Below are 21,940 nucleotides of genomic sequence, written 5' to 3'. Positions count from 1 at the left end.
ATAGATAGATAGATAGATAGATAGATAGATAGATAGATAGATAGATAGATAGATAGATAGATAGATAGATAGATAGATAGATAGATAGATAGATAGATAGATAGATAGATAGATAGATAGATAGGAAAGGCACTATATGACAGGTTCTGCAGAAAGGCAAGCAGGCAGTGAGAGTACATTCACATGTGAAAGGCACTAGATAAACGAATAGATAGGGAAGACACTTATATAATAGGCAGACAGAGAAGGCACTAGACAGATACATAACAGTATTAGCTATATAGTAGTTTCATTTTATATATAATGTATATGTATTTTACAACTCGGAGAATTGTGAAAAAGAAATACATTAAATCATATATCAATCGACAGGCAAGCGGGCAGTGAGAGTGGCGATAAAGACGCTAGACAGATTGTATACAACAGGCAAAAACAGCGACCACTTGATAACAGCATTAGCTATAATGAATGAAAGCATGAATTAATCAACAGAAATAACAGCAATCGACATTTTAAACTTAATGCTTTACTTAAGAAAGAAAAAAAAAGAAAAACGCCCCAGCACGCAGAAAGCAGATGCTTGCTTTCAGGCACGCAGAGCGGCAAAGGTTAAAAAGAAAAAAAAAAAAAAAACAACACTTTCTCCCCAGCGGGGAATCGAACTCGGGTCTCTGAGGCACAGCAAGCCTGCTGCGCTCTGAGACAGCAAATCTTAGCAATACGCCACGGAAGCTGTTGCATCGTTTTTGAACCTTTTGTGAAAGTGTTTATTTGATCTTTGGAAAATCAGGCTTCACACATTCCATAGTTTATGCCTACATTTTGTAACATTTATTACTAAAATATGAAAAAAGTTTCTGTTTTAACATTGTGTTTACACAGATTACTGTAGAAACGGAACACACATGAAATGCATGTGTTCCAAATAACAATCTATTATTTCCACTCTAAAACTCCAGCAGTTCAGTCACTCCCAGATAATCAAACAAGGCATGTGCTGGGAAAACTTAGTAATAGTTCTGCAACAGTGGTGGATGGAATAGCCGGCTGTTTGCTGCTTGTCTTAAATCGGCACATTTAGAAGACAAAAGACACTGGCGGAGAGGTGAGAATGGATTTAAGGTTGGCCGGATCTACGAGTTTTTTCGTAGACTCTGGCAATTCTATATGAGAGCTTCATCTGGTCTTTTTTAGCACTAATTAAAGATCCACAGGCCTCATCCTGAAGTATTCAGTTGGTTGAAATATTACCACTAACTTAAGCCTCATAAAAGACGTCTGCAACATTGGAAGGAGATGAATAATCACTTTATTGATACTGTGTGCTTTTAAGACCATAAGAAAAAGCTTGGTTATGGCCTTAACAGTATGTGATGGATTATAAAGAGTATCTAATCAAAAGTGTTCTTATCCATCACTGATGTTGAGATTACTTTTATGGATTCTATTTTTTGTACAAGCCCTCCATCTATTCTTTATCTTCAACTGACCACTGGACTGTGTCTACTCTTTTAATTTCTTGCTTAAGGTGCTCTTATGGCCCACTGGGATGGGACCAGCAACACTGTTCACACTGAATGTCTTCTTTTTCATCATCGGAAGATGCTGCAATACCACCACCACCACCACAATCATCTACTATAGTGCAGAGGTAGGTGGTGGGCACCTTTCTATTTATGGAGACTGCAGCCATTTTCAAATACTTTTCCCATTTCTTCCAATACTATGAAAGTTTATAAAGATTAAATATATACTTAAAACCATCAAATGAAGGCACTCATCAAAACCTCAGTAGGCAGGATTGTTTTTTTGACTGCTTCCTTCCTTAGCTCCCACATTCTTCCTTCATTGGAGTGGGAATGCCAGAAGGAGTGTGAATTCCTTGTGCATCTCTGAAGGTTCTTCATTGTTAAGAATCATTTACAACATTCTTTACAGCAACATGGTGTTTCTTCACTGTGAGTTCTTGTGTGGTTTTTGTAAGAGCTCCTATGAGAGTATTGCTTTCCACACTGAGAACAGCAATAGGGCTTCTCTCCAGTGTGAATTCTATTGTGGTTCTTAAGGTGGCTCATTTGCGAGAATCGTTTACCACATTCAGAACAGCAGTACGGCTTCTCTCCGGTGTGAGTTCTTGTGTGATTGTTACAAGAGCTCCTATCGTAAAATCTTTTGCCACATACAGAACAACTATATGGCTTCTCTCCAGTATGAATTCTTTTGTGTATTTGAAGACTACCCATTAGTGAGAATCGCTTGCCACATTCAGAACAAGAATATGGCTTCTCTCCAGTATGAGTTCTTGTGTGAGATCGAAGAGCCTCTATTTGTGAGAATCCTTTTCCACAGTGAGAACAGCAGAATGGTTTCTCTCCAGTGTGTATTCGTCTGTGGGTCTGAAGATGGCTTGTTTGTGAGAATCGCTTGCCACAATCAGAACACGAATATGGCTTCTCTCCAGTGTGAACTCTTATGTGGCTTTGAAGACCACTTATGCGTGAGAATTGCTTTCCACATTCAGAACAGGAGTAAGGTTTCTCCCCAGTGTGAATTCTTCTGTGGGTCTGCAGATGACACATTTTTGAGAAGTGTTTGCCACATTCAGAACAGCAATGAGGCTTCTCTCCAGTATGAACTCTTCTGTGGATCCGAAGATGACTCATTTGGGAAAACAATTTACCACATTCAGAACAGCAATAAAGCTTCTCTCCTGTGTGAACTCTTGTGTGGGTCTTAAGACTGCCCTTGGTTGAGAATTGTTTCCCGCAATCAGAGCAGCCATAAGGCTTCTCTACTACAAGACTCCACTTATTATCTTTGTTTTTAGATTCAGATTCAAAACTTTTCCTTGATTCATGGCAAACAAGAGATTTTGTGTTGTAAACTTTCAGAGTGTTAATTGAATCTATTCTTGTTAACTTCACAACAGGCAGATATCTATGTTGGAGGGAGGCATGTACTAAAATCTCCGATCCATATGTCGATTTCATCATGTTTTGCTCCTGCGTTTCCTGTTGTGGTATGCACTGCAAAGAGGTCTGAGCAAGTGAAGACAAAGAGAAGCTTCCACTCTTTTGTAAACCTGCAGAAAGATGTAAATACATAAATGTTAATGCATATAAAGAGAGAGAAGAGATGCAGTTTAGTATAAAACTTTCTTCAGATACGTCCAGCTCACAACAAAGTGCTAATCCTCCATAACACATTTATAGAATTAGTGACAAACTTATTTATCACCAATATAAATCATTATTAAATTGTAACAGTAAACATTCAGAGGATGTGTTCACAAGAAAAATACATGAGCTGCATCATCAGACACCATGGTTAAACAGTGAAGTCCATTCCCTTTGTAAAGTCTCACGATGCAGAAGTTAAACTTGGTAACAAGGGGATGTTGAGAGTAACAACAAGTAACCCACTCAAAAAGAAAAACGTATCAAGATATGCTGACAATCAGACTCAATGATCCTTAATGCCTCCCTGCTAGATGACCCCAATACCCCATTATGCTTTCTTCAAATCCAAGAACATGCTGCCATACAGCAAAACAATACTTCGGTCAGGTTGTTAGGCTCCAATGCTATCCTGATGTCAGTGTCTGCTAGTAAAGCTCCAGACTCATATCTCACAGTGAAGTCACAGTTAGGGATGTTACAGTCTGGTATGGCAATCTCATGCTTTTAGATTGAAACTTGAGGAGAAAATGGCTCTGTTCACCTCCCTGCTATTCAGCAAGCAAAGCTGTGCAACTTCACATGGCATCCTCTGTGACCAAGCCTTCAATATGCAAGTCCCTGCACTACCAGTACATTTTTCAATACTGGCAGACCATAACTAACCAACCATTATATTGTTCTGCTACACCCACTGTATGGCCAATACTGTTCAACTAGAGATTTCTTTCATTACATGTACCGATTATGAAATTTGCTCCGGATGCGCCGTATAATGGCTGACCTTGCACTCTGTCCTTCAAATGTCATGTGAAAAGACAAGTTCCGCTGCTTGCACTCTTGACAACACATGCACCACGCAGACACTTTCCGTTTGGGTGAATCTTGCTGTGAATGTTAAGTAAAACATAATGACACACACACACACACACACACACACATATATATTTTTAATGATAAATTTGATTTTAATTTAATTTTTACATATGTGTAGTTTTCTTTTTTCAAAGTTGAAGTTCATCTTGCAAAACACTTCTTTTTTCTTTTTTTACTATTTTTGTTTATTAAAAACAATGAAGGGTTGGAGTAACACATCAGTTGTGATACTGAAAATACAAATATGCATGGGTAGTATTTATATTTTAGAAAGTGCCCTGCTATTTGGACCCCCTAAATGAGATATCTGCTTCAAAACTTTTTAAGTACATTTAAGGGCAGGTTTTTTTTCCCCTAGGGGTCCATACTACTTTGCTACAAGGCACTTCTGAAAAACTCATGAAAAAATCCACTGAGATGTCAACTTAATCTCACCCTATTTTCATCCTCTTATTTCAGAACAATAGCCTAAGGTGTAAATATGTTATATTCTTGAGTGTTATGATGCAAGGAAAATGTAAGTTATTGCATTTAGGTCAACTGGACATTACCCATCATGCTTCACTAGTTTCAGAAGATCCAGGCTCGTCTTTACAGGCATGAGCAGAGTGTGCTGACATAGTAGTTACTGTGCACTACAAAAGTAATTTTTTCCAACAATGTTCACAGACCTCCGAGTATTTCACTTTTTATTAGAAAATGAGTTTTAAAGAATTCACCCTAAGTGTATATAAACTTCTGACTTCAACTGAACAACATTTATTTTCTATATGAAAATGTTAACTTTGGTATTTTTATAATTAAACTATAGACCACAGGTAGTATCTATCTATCTATCTATCTATCTATCTATCACATGTTCTTTTTTACTAACAAAATTAAATTGTTCACTGACAGCAAAAATCTTAAAAAAAAAAAAATCCCCTAAAATACATATGTACAGAAAATATTTATCCATAATACATATGGCATTAAAAGAAAATAAAATGCTTCTTATAATTAAAAAAGAAAATATGACAGCTTGTAATGTACTTATCTGAAACAAAGCTTAAGGAAAAAAAAAAAGTTTTTACTGTTTGTCTAACAGAAAATTTCTCATACACGGATTCATTTTATTAATCATTTTTAATAATAAATTAATCATTTACTCAATAATTGCACAATGGCAAAGCTGCTAAAATATTCATTTAATATATTTACATAGTTTCTTTTCTTTTTTCTTTCTTTTCAGTGTACCAGCTAGGGTGTTCCTTATTCTTGGTGTAATTATAAATATGGATTACCATTTTAAATATGTAGTACTTGTTTCTTACCAAAACGTGTACTGTATGACACAAACAAACAACCACAGTACAAACTTTACAAAAAAAATCTTACAAGTAACAGAAACAAATGTTGCTGTTAAGCTAACAAGCCTATTGTTTACTATGCAGCAATTTCAAATTCATCTTTTCCTACCTGAAAATGTGAACTGCTGTACTTAACACACATTTGCTCACCATCAAAAGTCAGACAAACAGGGTGTGTTTTAATTAATGAACAAAATAAAAAGGCCTGAATTCATTAAAGTAGCTTTTCTTGCTCTTTGTCCAATTACACAGGATGACTCCACAATTTCTTTTTTTCCAGTTTATTTCTCCACTCTCGTTAATGTAAAAGCTAATACTCCTATCTTCCCTCTCTCTGGTCAAGCCTGCCTTACTGCTCTCAGTATACAGGAAATTTACAGCAAAAAGAGAGATGCACTACCTCAACTACCCTAATACCTTGCATAAAGGAGCACTACAATTAAATCATCATACAGCCAAGAATAACATGCTGGATTAAAAAAATCCATTTTTTGTGTCCATCCAATTTTCCAATCACCAATTAAGTCTTTCACAGTGAAAATTGGCCTATTTAGATCAGTGGCCAATCGATGGGAGCATCACTACTCCTAAACACACTTTGAATAACAAGTACATAATTTTTTGTTTTGTTTGAAAACAGGTACACAATACTTTCTTCCAAAATAAGTGAAAAAATGTTAGCCATCCCCCACCATGCATTCTTTGAGGCTCAAAGTCATTTTTTTTAACAAACACTTCTGGGGTGGTTATCTCATAAAGGGGAGAAGCAACAGACCATTTTTTATTTACAAGTAGTATCCAAACATATGTACCTCGTTATTATGAAAAAACAAACAAAGCACAACTTGTTACTCCAAGCCATTCATTATTTTTTGCAGGATAAACTTTGAAGAAGTATAGGAAGAAACTTATACCTATAATAAAGTCACATGTCACCCAACCAATAAAAATACTCATACAATGAGCCAACACATGCACCTTTATTTGATAAAGTGAACATTTCTATGTGGTCTGTGCCTACAGTGCCCACCCATAATGCTTGGGGGACAAAGACATGTTTTTCTTTGATTTACTGGTCTGCTCCACAGTTTAAAATTACAAATCCCAGAATTCAGACGTGACTAAAGTGCACATTGCAGACTTTCATTTAAGGGGATTTGCATACATTTCGGTCACGCGATGCAGAAATGCAGCAGGATAAATCAAAGAAAAATGTGTCTTTGTCCCAAACACTATGGAGAACACTGTAAATATATGAAAAAAAAAAATATATATATATATATATAAGGGTGGGAAATATTAGGCAGCAAGTGAATAGACAGTTCTTGAAGGTGAGGTGTTGGAAGCATGAAAAAAGGGGCAAATGTAATGATCTGTGTGAGTTTGACAAATTACACACCAGTCAGAGTGCCCATGCTGACTCTTGTCCACCAACAAAGGCGTCTACAATGGACAAGTGAGCAGCAGAAATAGATTAATGGGCAATGAAAGAAGATGGCCTGGTAAGATTAAATACATTTTCTTTTAGATTATGTGGTAAACCAGGTGCAGGGGAAATGATGGCAGTAGGATGCACCAAGGGAAGAAGGCAAGCAAGTAAGCAGAGTGCAATGCTCTGGGAAATGTTCTGCCAGGAAACCCTGAGTCGTGGCATTCATGTGATGTTAAATTTACATGTACCACAAACTTCAAGTTTGTTGCAGATCACGTACATCCCTTAGTAACGGTACTCCCTGATGGCAGTGAAACCCTCTCAACAGAACAATGCACCCTTCCACACTGCATTGATCAGGAATGGTTTGAAGAACATGATAAAGAGTTCAAGATGTTGGCTTGGCCCTCAAATTACCCTTATCTTAATCCAGTCGAGCATCTGTGGGGTGTGCTGGAAAAACAAGTCTGATCCATAGAAGCCCCACCTTGCAACTTATAGGAATTAAAGAATTTGCTGCTAATGTCTTGGTGCCAGATATCACAGGACACTTTTAGAGGTGTTGTGGAGTCCATGCCTCAACACGTCAGAGCTGGTTTGGTAACACAAGGAGGGCCTACACAACATGAAGTAGTTGGTTTTACTGTTGTGGCTGGTTGGTGTATATATATTGTAGGGGGAGAATGGGCATCTCAGATGAGACAGGGAAAAAATACATTACCCAGATGAGAGGCTAGCACAATAACAAAAGCAAATTGGCCAGCGGATTGGAGAAATAACTTTGTGTCTCATACAATACAAATACTCAAATTATTTAAAGTAGACAAGGACCTCATATTGTCCTTTTATCACAGTCTGTGATCACTTTCAGTTTTATTGCCTGGTTTAATAGTCTGACAAACCAAAACTCAAAAAAGTTCCAGCAGATTATGAAGTATGCAGCTAAAGTTATTGGGGCTGATGTAGATGATTTGACTAGTGTGTGTCAGAGGGCAATGTTAAAGAAACTGGAAATCATCTCAACTGATGACAGTCATCCATTACATGTAGAACTAAACTTCAGTAAATCAGGAAGGATAGTCATTTTGAAAACCCACACAAATCTCTCCAGAAACTCCTTTCTTCCTAGTGCCATACGACTTTTCAATAAGAAATATCTGAGATTATGTTTAAGGTTTTGATATATATCCTGTAACCTTTTTTTTTTTTTGGTGTAAATATGTTTTATCTAACTGCCTTACCTTAACCTTTCTTATTTCTATTTGTCCGTTTTATTTCATTCTGTCTGTTACCTGTTATTAGATGCAACTGAGAAGGCAAATTTCATGTTTTCTGGTGTAAACATGACTAAATAAAGAAACCTAAACCTAAACCTGTCTGGCCAACAAAACCCGAGATCTAGGAGCAGTTCCATCCCCCATACGCTAGGTGGCAGTGGTTCTCATATGACAACCCAGTTGGGACACCTGCAGGTGTGCTTGGGAATTGGAGTCCAGATGTGCAGCCCTCTCAGGGTCCCTGGGTCTTGTTAGAGGGCGATATTGGGGGAGGAACTCCTTTCTTTATTGCCCTGAAGTGCTTCCCAGAAGGCATGGAGTGGCACCAGAAGCATTCCTGGGTCTGACATAAAAGGAGTCCATGGGCAACACTCAAATGAAGGAGAAAGAATTGTTTGATTTATTTTATAATTTGTGGCTTATTACTGGAGAGATAAGCAGGAAGAAGTGCATGGAGAGAATAAAAAGCCTTTATTTGATCCTATTAAGGTGTGGTGCTTTACTGTGTCTGTGATTTGGGGCTGTCTGTTGCCCCCTGGTGTCCACAATGCTCACACACACACACACACACATATGTACTGTATATAATCTCTCCCTCAGCATACACTAGTATTTAAAAATCACCCAGAAAGTTTCATGTTTTTGTATAGCAAACCAATAACAACCAGTGTTTTTCTACTTTTAAGTCTTTTTTAAAGTTTTAGTTCTTATTTAAGTTTTCATTATGTTTTTTAGTTTGTGCTTAGTTTTAGTTTTTCAGCCATTTGTTTTTTATTTTTTGCCACATTTTATTAGTTTTGTTTAATTCACCGAAGAGGTCTACATGGACACTATTTTGCAAGTCTAACACTTGTCCATAGCCGTCTACAGCTGACAAACTGTATATCATGCATCTTGTACACCAGTGAGCTTAATGTATAAATACACGCAACACACAATTTTACTGTCTGTGCCAGAGTTCAGTTTTCTCATCACAATGTGATAATCTTATTCTTGAAGCCTTAAACTATTATATTACGCTCTGCTGTCATTTGTTACTTTAATCTGAAGTTTAGGTGAATGCTTACATAATTTCAAAAGCACTTTCAGTTCCAGTTGTGCGTGATGAGCAATGACATCATCGCACACAATACTCTTTTATATTATATTTAATCTTGATATTTGATGATGCTGGATAGCTCATCTACCATTTTCCAAACTTCGAGAGTGCATTTTGTTCAGGGAATTCGTATCATGATTGATTTTTGAAATCCTGTTGAAGTTACTACTTGAACTGTGTTAACAACAGAATTAAGAGATACATAGATGAAAGTTTTGCCATGTTGTATATACTGCATTTCTACAAGCATACTTACATCAAATGCTGCATATTTGCTATAGCACATGTCAAAACATCTCCTCCATAAGCAATATGTGATTAATATTTCCACAATTACAGAATGTCTTCCCATATGTGGAAATTCACACATCTACTGGTTTCATGCATATGTCTTTGCATTCCCAATATGTTTTAGAAAACATGTAATGTCAAGGCCTGTAGCATGCAGTCCAAGGCAAGATTCAGACCTGAAAGAAGCATAGCAATCACCCCACACAAACACACCTGTAACAAGGTTAAGGGCTCATTTACACTTCACGCTCAGAACGCGTATGCGCCCGCATCATGGCTGCCATGCATTCCCAGTGTTCATTTGACACGTCCTTTGAGCAGACCCTCAGAAATTAACGCAACGCGTGCGCAAGGCGCAATACCAGCCAAAAGTCGGGGGTGCAATGTGATAAAAGCTGGAACGTGACGTCAGAGTCTCTGTTTACTATCTACATGTGACAGAAAGCCGCTATGCGGATCCTACGGGATCGATGTGCATGCTTCGATGAAGCAAGATGCAGACATACAAATGCATTTATGGTGCTTTTATATTCAAGGATCACATATTCCCGATCGTAATGACAAGATACATTTTAAAAGTCTCACAGGTTTCCTCCTGACCTGACAACAGTGGCAAACAGCAATAGATCACCACACTGAGCACATTAAATGTATGATATTCCAACTCTCAGCACATTTAGAATCCTTAGATTTATACTTGATATCACTTTCATAATGAAATGCATTGAAGTATGTATGTTACATTTTACAGGTAAATCGTTAATTTCGTTTAAATAATGAATATTGTTAATAATTACACACATGGGGGTGACACGGTGGCAGAGCGGTAGCACTGCTGTCTTGCAGGGAGTCACATTGCTGGTATTCCCTGCCTGGAGTTTGCATGTTTTCCCGATGGATTTCCACAGTGTGCTCCGGTTTCCATCCAACGACATGCAGATTTGGTGACGCTAGTGTATGTGTGTGCTTGTATTCACCTTGTGATGGTATCGTTTCTGCCTTGTGCCCAGTGCTTGCTGGAATGGACACATCCCTGGATTGATGGATTACATCATTAAACATCCTTTTCAGAGAAATTCACCACACAGCGAAGCTGAACCAGTTCTCACCATAATGATATCTCGCACTGCCACCTGGTGGATTTTTCCAGATTTACGTAAAGAACACGCGCAAGAATAAACAGTAAAACGTTTGTGTAGCAGGAGCGTCCGCTGCAGTATGTGTCACGTCGCGTGAAGAATAAATCCGGCCTAAGAGTTAAGCTTGTGCTTTCGACGCTCTGAGATATGAGTGCTAGGCACTGCCCCAGTAGGTCACCCAGTTATATATAGTAAATGACTGAATAACAACTAAACAAAACTGGTTCTTTCCTTACAGGTTTATGCAACTGGATTGCTGGTAGCACCCTTGTAGTCCGCATACAAATGGGGAAAACATGAATATTACAAACTTGCTAGCGATCAAACATTAGCTCATAGCACTGTGTGATTGAAACACTACTGTCATCCTCACTTTAACAATGTTAAAACATCAGTGCTAAATCACCCGATTAAAACCAAATCCATAGGTGTACTGTAGTCTCAGTTGCCGGCATTTTACATTTATATTTATTTGCTCAACAGATGCTTTTATCTAAGGCATCTTATAAATGAGGTCAACATAATACAGTAACATCAGTCTAGGGACTGTTAGGGGACAAGTGTAATAAGGCAAGGGTACAAAATCGATCATCATAAGTAAAGATTGCATGCAACATGTGTCCTTAAACTGTCACTGCAATGATCATGGCAGTAAGCGGACAATATTCTTGCAAAATAAGGCAATTTTTTTTTTTCTATTTATGGTTTTGGAGTGATGGTCAAAGTTATTCATAGCTAGCTACTGTGCTCTGAACCACACACAAACAAACAAAGTCAAGGATCTTTTTGATTCTCTCAGATTACACTGATTTGACAGCTAATCAACCAATGGCCGACACACTTTGGACTTAACAAATTCTGGAAAAATTGCCAGGTGATCCCATGTTAGTCAGGAGGCACTCTGTACAATGTTTTTGATGCAAGATCAATGCTTTCCAAGATATAGCCAGTTTACCGAGGGGAGGCGGGTGTCGATGTTATCTGGCCTAATTTTTTCAAATTTCACAAGTTCATAAGCTTAAGAACTAAAGCACAGAGCAGGCTCCGACTTTGCATGCTGGTACATTAATTGGTAAAGTATGTGACAAAATTAAATAATTTGGTCCAGGTGACCCTGCATGGTCAAAGTAGCCCCTTGAAAGTGATCAAAATTTCATTGAGTTTTTTGGCTTACAGTAGCTATGTGTTTTCTGTGGCCTCAGAAACACATATTTGATTTGATTTGTTTTCCTTTATTCAAATAACTATATAGAGACTTTCTGAAAAAGCAATAAACAGAAAACTGTATCAGGCTTTGAACAGCTGACCTTTCAAATCTAAAAAATTATTCTGGATTACATTTTAGAGCACCCTAAAGACATATGGGAATGTGCAGATCATTTTAAAAATACTTTTCATTTATTCTACATGGTCCCTTCTTTCTCAAAGCACAAACCTTACTTTTCTTATTCAAATCTTTCATGTTTATTTTCCATCCTAAACATAGGCTGAATGCACCATGTGTCAGTAATGGTAATCATCGAGTTTTCAATCAGTAAGTTATCAAAAATGTCAAACTTTTTTTTCAAATCAAATGATGATGTCCTGTCTCGTGTTGCTGAACAGAGAATGTGATTCTGCATGGCCAAAAGAATATCTGGTACTCGAGAATACCACTGTTACATCCCTACAGAAGATGGCAAACTCAAAGTCAGCCGGGAGTCTGGTAAAGACAGTCAATTGACTATCCAAATATTCCCCACTAAAGCAGCAGCTGAGATTTTCCCTCTCAGCATCACACTCCCGATGGATCAGATGTGTCCCTCACATTACACTAGTGTCCTATTAGAGGCTATGTTGGGTGCATCCATGATGAAAAATGTTGAATTGATGTGATTCGCACCAAGAGTGAAGTGAAATCAGACATCCTGATATGTTTCATGTATCCACACTATCCTGCACATTCTTTCCATTGGCCACCTAGAGACGATATTTGTTGGGTGCCATCACGGTGTGTCATTGAACTGCTTAGTGCACCTACAACAGTCAGTGGGAGGCTACAGTGCCATATTGATCTCAAATACAAAGATGCGATACACTCTCCACTACAGAAATAAAATGGGTCACATTCCTGCTGCACCAATACTACTATATAACACTAGTGGTATAGTGGAATAACACCTGGCAGGAAGGTGCCAAGTCAAGTCAAGTTGGGGAGCATGCACTGGTACAGTGCGTTGCTGCACCCACTACATGACGAAACAACTCGGGATCCCAGTTGGCAACCCCCCAGGCAGACACGAGGTCCAGTCCCACCCTCCAGAAATGGCCTCTGCCGCAGCCAGGTGTTACGTGGGCAACCCCTTGGCCTGGTCCAGCCACTCGGGTCCCCAACAATGAGGATCTTACGAGCTGGATCACCCTCAGGGGAATGCACCACATGGCCGTAGTGTCGTAACTGATGCTCCCTCACAATGCAGGTAATGTGCCTCACTCAGGACTCCATGAGCAACCGATCATTCGACACAAAGTCAAACCAACGGTACCCAAAGGTTTTCCGGAGAGACACAGTACCAAAGGAGTCCAGTCTTCGTCTCAGGTCACTGGATAGCGTCCATGTCTTGCAACCATACAGCAAGACAGGAAGCACCAGGACTCTAAAGATTTGGACCTTCGTCCTTCTGCATAGATATTGGGAGCGCCAGACAGTGCCTGGAGTAACCCAATGTCAAAATTTGTGTGGTTAAAACGACCAGCCTTTCTTTTACAGTCAAATGTTAGCATTTGCCTTCAAATAAGACATTTTCTAAATAAATTTGAATTGAATTATTGATGTTCAGTCTGACAGCTCTACTGCACGTGTAACACTGAAAACTCAGAAACAATTCAGAGTGGCTATAGATTTTGGCTCTGCCCCTTTCTTCATTAGTAAATAACTACTACTGCTAATTAAGCAAAAACATTGTTTTGTCTTTGTATTTATTGACATTTTTTTTTCCAAGTCAATATGTAACCTGCTAACATAATCCACTTCCATCATGCAATTTCTGCTTCAATTAAAATTATTGAAAAGAAACAAAGTCTGAAAAATATTGACCTGCTCTGAGCCACAAACTATTTTTGTAATGCACACAGAAAAACGGAATTAACAGTTCTGAAAATCTCTGGTGTGGCAGAATGATGGCATTAGCAACCCACAAATTTAAAGAATGGGGTTCATTAACCACAAAAAAATTGGCATCTACTTGAGAAACAGGAAGGAGCAAAAATGGTGGCTGTTCAGGAACCGAGTCTTAGACAGCAAAGATACTAAGTCATCTGTTTGTTTGCTTTGCATCTCATTAAATGTCTTGCTGCTGGTTAAGGAAAAAAAAATAAGAGCTTCAAGTGTCAATATTAAAATGAAAGCAAAAGAAGTGTGTTCCATTAGGAGCAGTCATTGGTTAATAAGAAAGTGGCTGGAATTAAAGTCTGCAGCCACTGTGACTCTCCAGAATCGGAGTTTGACACCTCTGCTCCAGAGTAAATAAATCATTAGATAAATACAAATATTTTATATGTATTTTTCAAAAAACAGCTCTGTTAACATGTTAACTAACTTACCTAAATGCCATTGTAATAAACTGTTGCAAATACCACCGTATTAATGTTAGGGAAATGATCATTCAAGAGCGTATTTCTGATTAGAAATATTACGTTCAAATTTATTGAAATTACCAAATACTTGTAACAGTTCTAGTTCAGATGTTAAAATTACACTAGTAACTTTAGCGATTCAATAAAACAAAACTTTTCCACTTTTTAGAATTAATCATGAAATGTAATGTCAGTAAATGTTAAGTATTACATATAGGATGTAAACAATGTTAGGTTAGAATACACAAAGGGCGGTCAGAAAATCGAGAGTACACCTCATGAGAAGGATTTAGGAGTCATAGTGGACTCTAAGCTATCGACTTCCAGACAGTGTTCAGAAGCCATTAAGAAGGCTAACAGAATGTCGGGTTATATAGCGCCTTAATGTGTGGAGTACAAGTCACAGGAGGTTCTGCTCAAGCTTTATAACACACTGGTGAGGCCTCATCTGGAGTACTGGGTGCAGTTTTGGTATCCAGGCTACAAAACGGACATAGCAAAGCTAGAAAAGGTCCAGAGAAGAGCGACTAGGCTGATTCCAGGGGTACAGGGGATGAGTTATGAGGAAAGATTAAAAGAGCTGAGCCTTTACAGTTTAAACAAAAGAAGATGAAGAGGAAACATGATTGAAGTGTTTAAAATTATGAAGGGAATTAGTCCAGTGGATTGAGAATGTTATTTTAAAATGAGGTCATCAAGAACACGGGGACACAGTTGGAAACTTGTTAAGGGTACATTTTGCACAAACATTAGGAAGTTTTTCTTTACACAAAGAACAATAGACAGTAGAATAAGCTACCAAGTTGTATGGTAGACCGTAGGACTTTAGAGACTTTCAAAACTCGACTTGATGTTTTTTTTTTTTGGAAGAAATAAGTGGATAGGACTGGTGAGCTTTGTTGGGCTGAATGGCCTGTTCTCGTCTAGAGTGTTCTTATCACTACATTTCCAAGATTAATGCAGAAAACACAAGACCCACCTGTCAGACAAATATCAATGAACCCCTCAAAACTTACCTTATTTTTAAATTTTACACTTACTTTCTGCAGACAGATTAGAAGATGATGGTGCATCTTGCGATGTTCTTCTTGTTAACACTTCCTCAGGCTTCTCTTTGTCAGATATTGACTCAGACTTCACTTTGGCCGAATATTCCTGAACTGAAAAGTGTCCATCTTGATGACCAGGCTGAAGGACAGACTGTGAATGGAGGTCTTCTTCCTTGATACCCCTAGTAAATTCACACTCCTGCAATTCAATTAACAAATTCTCTGTGGACTCTTCTTTGATGCTCATTAATGGCATTTCTTTATCTTCACTTTTAATGCAGAGACTCTCCTGTTCAGGGTGGGCAGTCTCCCATTCACAGTCTTCCTCTTTAATATTCACAGTGATAATCTCCACGTTATTCATGTTTACTTGGCACATCTCTTCCATTCCCTCCATTTAATCACCACAGGAAACGGCAGTAACCTCTTCCCCACTGTGGAAAGAAAAAGATATAATTAAAAACAGACTTCAACTTGTTACAAGACCTTCTCTATTATATCTTAAGTCAAACATTTTACAGAAACCACATGACAACAAGTTCACAGTAATTCATGATGCTTCTGTTAAATTACCAGCAGTAAAAGAAACTTAAGTTGTTTAGTTAAACACTTCCTATTATGCAATACAACTTATGTTTGTATAGCACACTTCTAAACTAACAGGATTAGTACATATAAAGATTTATTAAGACAAACAGAAAACAAAATAGAAACTGATTAACAAACAGAAGCCAACAATATCTGTCCATTAATTAATTGTTGAACTATGGCCAGTTGACAATGGAGGAGATGAAAACTGTAAAAGAGAAAAGTCAAAAGGATGGTACAAGAGGCTGGAAGGAAGCCATCTCTCTTTATTCTGACCCCATCAATATCTACTATTACAATTTTTAAAATTAAAAGTGTAATATGGCAAGCTACCAAATTGATTACACATGCAAAGCTGGTATCATGCCACATAACTTCAAGTTGGACAGCACGTCACACAAATGTCTGCAGCTGCTAGATCTTGCTGGCTTGAGGACTAGGCAGGGAATGATGGACTACACAACTGCCTCATGACTTTTCAGCACAGTTTCTTTAGTATTACACAAGCTCACCACATTCTGACAGCCAATAAAATGTGTTATTTCCAGCCAAGCACTTGTTTGTTGTCAACTCTCACGCAAACACAAGCCCATTTAATTTTTGTTGTGGAATGTGTGAAGTGTTCAGAATCAAAATCAATTTTATTTGCCAGTGCTTAATGTACTTGAATTTGACTTGGTAGATTTGGAGCTGCTTATAACAGAACACAACATCACCTATAAATAACATAAATAGCACAAGTTAAAAAGAAAAATGTCATACAAACTTGTAGAATAGTACAATTATATAAAGGAGATGTGCAAGTGTGAGCGTGTATGCACACGCATACATATACTGTGCACATACACACACATTCATACAGTATCTGACAGACTGCATAAATATTCAAAGAAGTCAGGCTAGGTTACTGGTCTGAGAGGGCTGTGGCTCTGGGAAAGAAACTATTGAGATGTCCATTAGTTTTAGTTTTAACTGACCTGAAGCGTTTACCAAAGAAGAGTTTTTGGAATAAGTGATGAGCTGGGCGAGCAGAGTCTGTGGTGATCCTTTTGACATGGTTAGTGATATGAGATGTATACAGGAATGCAACAGATGGAAGGGTCAATACTATCCAAGTTTCCAGGGTTCATATTTGTGATGTTTCACCTTCCCACTTTATTGCTTTCACATACATTTCCGGTTAGATCTTTTGGAATAGTGCAAAGTTGATGTTGATTTGCTACTGGGTCCACAGAAAAAAAAGCATTCAAAGATGACCTTTATATTTACTGTATAAAATTTTAAAAGGGAGAGTAAATGTAGAAAAATTATCATGTTTCTCTACATACAATGGGAACACAAAGATGACATTTTTGGCTGCCCATGTTATTTAGTTTATTTCATATTCTTAATAAAGATGAAGGGATGGTGTTCGATCATTACTCTGAGAATTTGGGTAGCAAAGTTTTCTACGAATTGTCCAATTCAGAGCTCCCACTTTGAGGGTGTGTTCTCATACAATTTCCAGCTGGGAAACTCAGATATCCCATCTATCACATAGCACAGGGGTATTCAACTCTGGTCTTGGGGGTCCACATTAACTGCATTAAGGACTTTTTGTTTAAACCAAATTTTTAATTAGAAAGCATTTATTTACTACTAAAGTTATACGTCTTTGGACTCAGATTCAGTTAAGTCACTTGATACAACTCAGAACCCTTAACTGGTTCGGTGACAACTTGGCGAAAGGACAACTCGGCAAAAGGACAACTCGGCAAAAGGACAACTCGGCAACATTCTTTACCAGTTAGGTTCAAAGAGATTTTTTAATTATATTTAAATGACAACCTGATTTAAAATGTTGAAAATAAAATTTATATAATTGACGAACAAACTTTATTCTGCAGATGGAACAAACTTTATCTTACATTATCTTCTGCAACCAAAATTGTTAATCCTTTATATAAATTGTATTGATTATAATCGTATGATAACAATATTTAGAATACAAAAGGTGACCTGGGAGTACAGCTTAAGGAATATCTTTACGTATTGGGACTTTCATAAAGGGGGCGGCACGGTGGCGCAGTGGGTAGCGCTGCTGCCTCACAGTTGGGAGACCTGGGGACCTGGGTTCGCTTCCCGGGTCCTCCCTGTGTGGAGTTTGCATGTTCTCCCCGTGTCTGCGTGGGTTTCCTCCGGGCGCTCCGGTTTCCTCCCACAGTCCAAAGACATGCAGGTTAGGTGGATTGGCGATTCTAAATTGGCCCTAGTGTGTGCTTGGTGTGTGGGTGTGTTTGTGTGTGTCCTGCGGTGGGTTGGCACCCTGCCCAGGATTGGTTCCCTGCCTTGTGCCCTGTGTTGGCTGGGATTGGCTCCAGCAGATCCCCGTGACCCTGTGTTCGGATTCAGCGGGTTGGAAAATGGATGGATGGATGGATGGACTTTCATAAAGAAGGTGAATCTGTGGATTTTCCGGCGCCCTATGTTGTCATTTAAATATCATTAAAAAATCTCTTGAAACCCATTACCTAACTAGTAAAGGATGTCGGCGAGTTGTCTTTTGCCGAGTTGTCCTGTCGCCCACTTGTGTTTTCGCCGAGTTGTCCTTTCGCCCAGTTGCCCCTGAACGCCCATAACTGTCTATTTTAAACAGCTGCATTAAGATTGTAATCGTTGCTTGTTTTCTTAACCTGCCATCGGTTAATAATGAAGCACCAGTGACAAAGGACCACCAGCTCTCCAGCTAATGTGATTCCATTTAAACCTGCATATGCATCATGCAGTATGTGTGTTAATAGACTGTTTTGAAATAAATGTGAGAGAAGGGTAGGACAAAGAGGTGCAAATCTGTTCTGGACCACAACACATATGGATAATGTTCTCGGAAAATGAAAAATGTACAAGGTCATAACGATTTATTTTGGAAAAATGAAACCGCAAACACATTACATTGTCAAATATTACGTTTCATTATCTGCCAGGCCTGGCTTCTAATTATGAAATTGCATGAAATGAAAACCTGCACCCACTGCGGACTCCCAAGACCGGATTTGTGCACCCTGTGATAGTACATGAATTAAAGTTGCTGAAAATGTCACATTACATGAATGGTGGTCACAGATGCTCTCCATTACTGTCCTTCACTCTCTAAAGTTATGTAAATGAAGGCTAAATCAATCCTTGTCATTGGGATTACCTATCCAATTTAACTTGGGATGTCTTTACTTCTTTGAAAATTCAATCCCTCCTGCATTAGCACCACCTAAATAATTACGAACCAAAAACAGTCCTTTTTTCTGAAGGAAATAAACATTTTCATGTGCAAAATCAAAGTTAACTGCAGGGGAATTGATATTAGGAACTTAGCCCCCCACTATGTTAATGTTATAGTCGTGGGAGTCCCCTTGGAGTTTAGGTTTAGGTGTACATGTCCCCAGTGGAGTTTCACACGAGTTGTTTATGCATATCAGCATTTGGTATAGATGGAGGCGGGATGTCTCAGATCAGGGGTTAAAGCCCCAAAATGATGTCACTAGTCACATGTAAACTCGAATGTAAGATTTATAATGCTAACCCAATTCACTCTTTACAAATAATGCACACTTCCTTCTAAGTTTAGGGTGAGCTTGTGTTCTTTTTTGATTAACTCAATAGACAAAAATATAAAGGATCTTGGGAGATAAATCAAGACATATTCTGGTTTTCTTAATACACTTCTGTCAAACATTAAGATGTCTCTCAGTAATCAACTATTTAAATTGTCTTACTTAATCATTGTTCAGATATTTATTATTAATAACACTATTAAGATATCCGATTTCCTCTTTAACTGGTATGTCATATAAAATGTTGTAAGCGGAAATTATGATAGTCGATAATAAATTCATGTTTATTTACCATTAAGTGCAAGGCTGAGATTTTCGAAAATATGCTATGACATTAACAGGGTAGCCATGCCAGTCTGAAACCTGCTTAATAAACGTCAGAATTGTTAGGGGGCTATTCCAGCAGGTCCATGTGCCAAGCAAAAAACAGGCCACCTGAGCCCCTTGCAGGGACACGGGGTGGTGGGTGGATGGGGGTAGGGGCAATCTGAAATCGTTAAACGTTAACCAACAAGTCTTTAAAGGTGTGAGAGAAAACCAGAGAGTGTAAAAAAGAAAAGAATGGAGAGCGCCGAGACCCCTCTCTAAAATGTCTCTTCTCTCCAGACAGTCACACAAAGCGCTTCGGCTGAGGCACAAGCAAAACATAAAAGTCAGAGAGCAAACGGGCGATGCTGGCCTAACTTTGGAAAAGCCGCTATCCACAAAGTAAAGCGTTCAAACTCGGGCTACTTACCCAGGTCCTATATCGTACTGTGCCTCTCTTCAATCCGCTCGCCCCGTTGACTCAATGCACATAGCTAACCCCAAAAGAACAGAAGCCGACCCAGGACGCCTGCCCTCCAGTAATGTGTTTTTGTTAAATGTTCGCGCCGGAGTGCCACAAAAGTAGTGATGGGCCGCTCGATACTCAGGTTTCGACACTGTGTCGAGCTTTCGAAGCACTGGAGATCGAAGCGCCGCTTCGAGGCTTGCTTCAAATGCGCCCGTCACGTGATTTTGAGTCACGCTTGCGTAATGACGTCATTGATATCTGCGCAGTCAGCAGTCGATTTGGTCATTCACTAGTCTGTTAAAGTGCTTTGGCTCAAAGCGTAAAAGCAGTTGTTCTTGCTACAGCGATAAGGTTCGCTAACCCGAAATCAAATCCTAATTTAGGCTCGCATATGTTGAAATAAGGATTTTGTATAAAACAGTTAAGTAGTACTTGTCTGAAAGTTAACAAATATATTTTGGAGACATTATGAACGATTTACATGGGGCACCTTTTTCCTTGGTGTGGAATCGTGTCCACCTAGAATCTGTAACAAATTAATGAGCATATTTTGCGTAAGGTAGCACGTATTATAACAATCCAGAATCTACTCTACGCCATGTCGATCATATCAGAGAGGCTAAGAAACGCTTCACTAAAGCCGACGTGGTCATTACACCAGTATATGCGCAAGACACTCTCATTAAACGTTTTTACTATTCAGTGATTCCCAGATCTGTAGCTGATTTGTATTATTGATTTCCAAAAAGCAATGTGTGTAAAAGCGTGTGCTGCATAACTAATCACAACTGTCTTCTGCAATTTTAGGAAAGTTTCGGGAGTTCTGCGTTAATGAGACAAAAACGTTGTAAAGAAACTTTGCGAATTCATCCAGAGGTGAACATAAAGATCACTCAAGTACTGACAAGAAGGAGCAGCTGGATAAGCACATCTGGAGCCAAACTTTCAAAAAAGCACCTGACTTTGTCAGTAACATCCTTTCCTTCTGAATGCATCTTATCAAAGGCTGCGCCGGGGGGTAAATAAGTAATCTTCCGAACTGCAGCACAACGGAGTAAGTCATTGATGTAAATAAAAATATTGAAAGACTAAGCTTTTGTCGTTTCTGTATTCTTAAACCATCTTCCAGTCCCACAATCCCCCGCAGTCACTGTCACATTTAACGTTCCCTGCTCCTCACCTGTCGTGTCACCCAAAGCATCAACACTCAGTTTTATTCAAGGCTTTACTGTCCTTCCTTTCATAGACATAAAATAAGACACACATTCCCTCTACATACGTGTCCAATAATAATAGTAAACTGGCAGGAACGAGAAAAAGCACAAGATGGGAATATTCATGACAAGAGCCTCGGCATCAGGGTGAGGATGTGCCTTGTCACTCATTACGTAAGCTCGTCTGCCACCCTTCAGTTGCACTGGCACACCTTACACTCTGGGGCAATTGCAATGGAGAATACCGACAATGTACACCTTCAGAAGTGGAATAAATCAACTGTATAAGTAGAACACTTCAGATAAACTATGAATTTTGTTAATCATAAACAATGCAACATAACTATTATATGTGTTGTTACTTTTTATTTATTCTCACCAAACGTTACATATCTACATGGGAAATGAACATGGGTAATATGTTTATAATCATTCTCACTAAAATACACTGTCAAAATATATTAATGAGCAAA

At 38.5% G+C, this 21,940-nt stretch overlaps 1 protein-coding gene across 1 annotated transcript; it reads right to left on the bottom strand.

Moving 5' to 3' along the window:
- Nucleotides 1–1,288: 1,288 nt before the first annotated feature.
- Nucleotides 1,289–20,479, bottom strand: LOC114667340 (zinc finger protein 501-like). The gene is made up of 3 exons (XM_028822615.2): nt 20,215–20,479; nt 15,295–15,737; nt 1,289–3,082 (listed from the first exon to the last, which is right to left on the bottom strand). The coding sequence occupies exons 2-3, from the start codon at nt 15,698–15,700 to the stop codon at nt 1,917–1,919; spliced, it is 1,572 nt and encodes a 523-aa protein (XP_028678448.2). The 5' UTR covers nt 15,701–15,737; nt 20,215–20,479; the 3' UTR covers nt 1,289–1,916.
- Nucleotides 20,480–21,940: the final 1,461 nt, after the last annotated feature.

Source organism: Erpetoichthys calabaricus, chromosome 1, assembly GCF_900747795.2.
Source record: "Erpetoichthys calabaricus chromosome 1, fErpCal1.3, whole genome shotgun sequence".
Classification (NCBI taxonomy): domain Eukaryota; kingdom Metazoa; phylum Chordata; class Cladistia; order Polypteriformes; family Polypteridae; genus Erpetoichthys; species Erpetoichthys calabaricus.
The sequence above is the reverse complement of the archived record's forward strand: the minus strand, read 5'-3'. Positions and strand labels throughout refer to the sequence as shown.

Excerpts from the sequence above, each read along its gene's own strand:
- LOC114667340 (XM_028822615.2), bottom strand. The coding sequence starts at position 15,700 with ATGGAGGGAATGGAAGAGATGTGCCAAGTAAACATGAATAACGTGGAG. Across the intron at positions 3,083-15,294 it reads TTCTAATCTGTCTGCAGAAA|GTTTACAAAAGAGTGGAAGC; the intron begins GTAAGTGTAAAA and ends ATCTTTCTGCAG.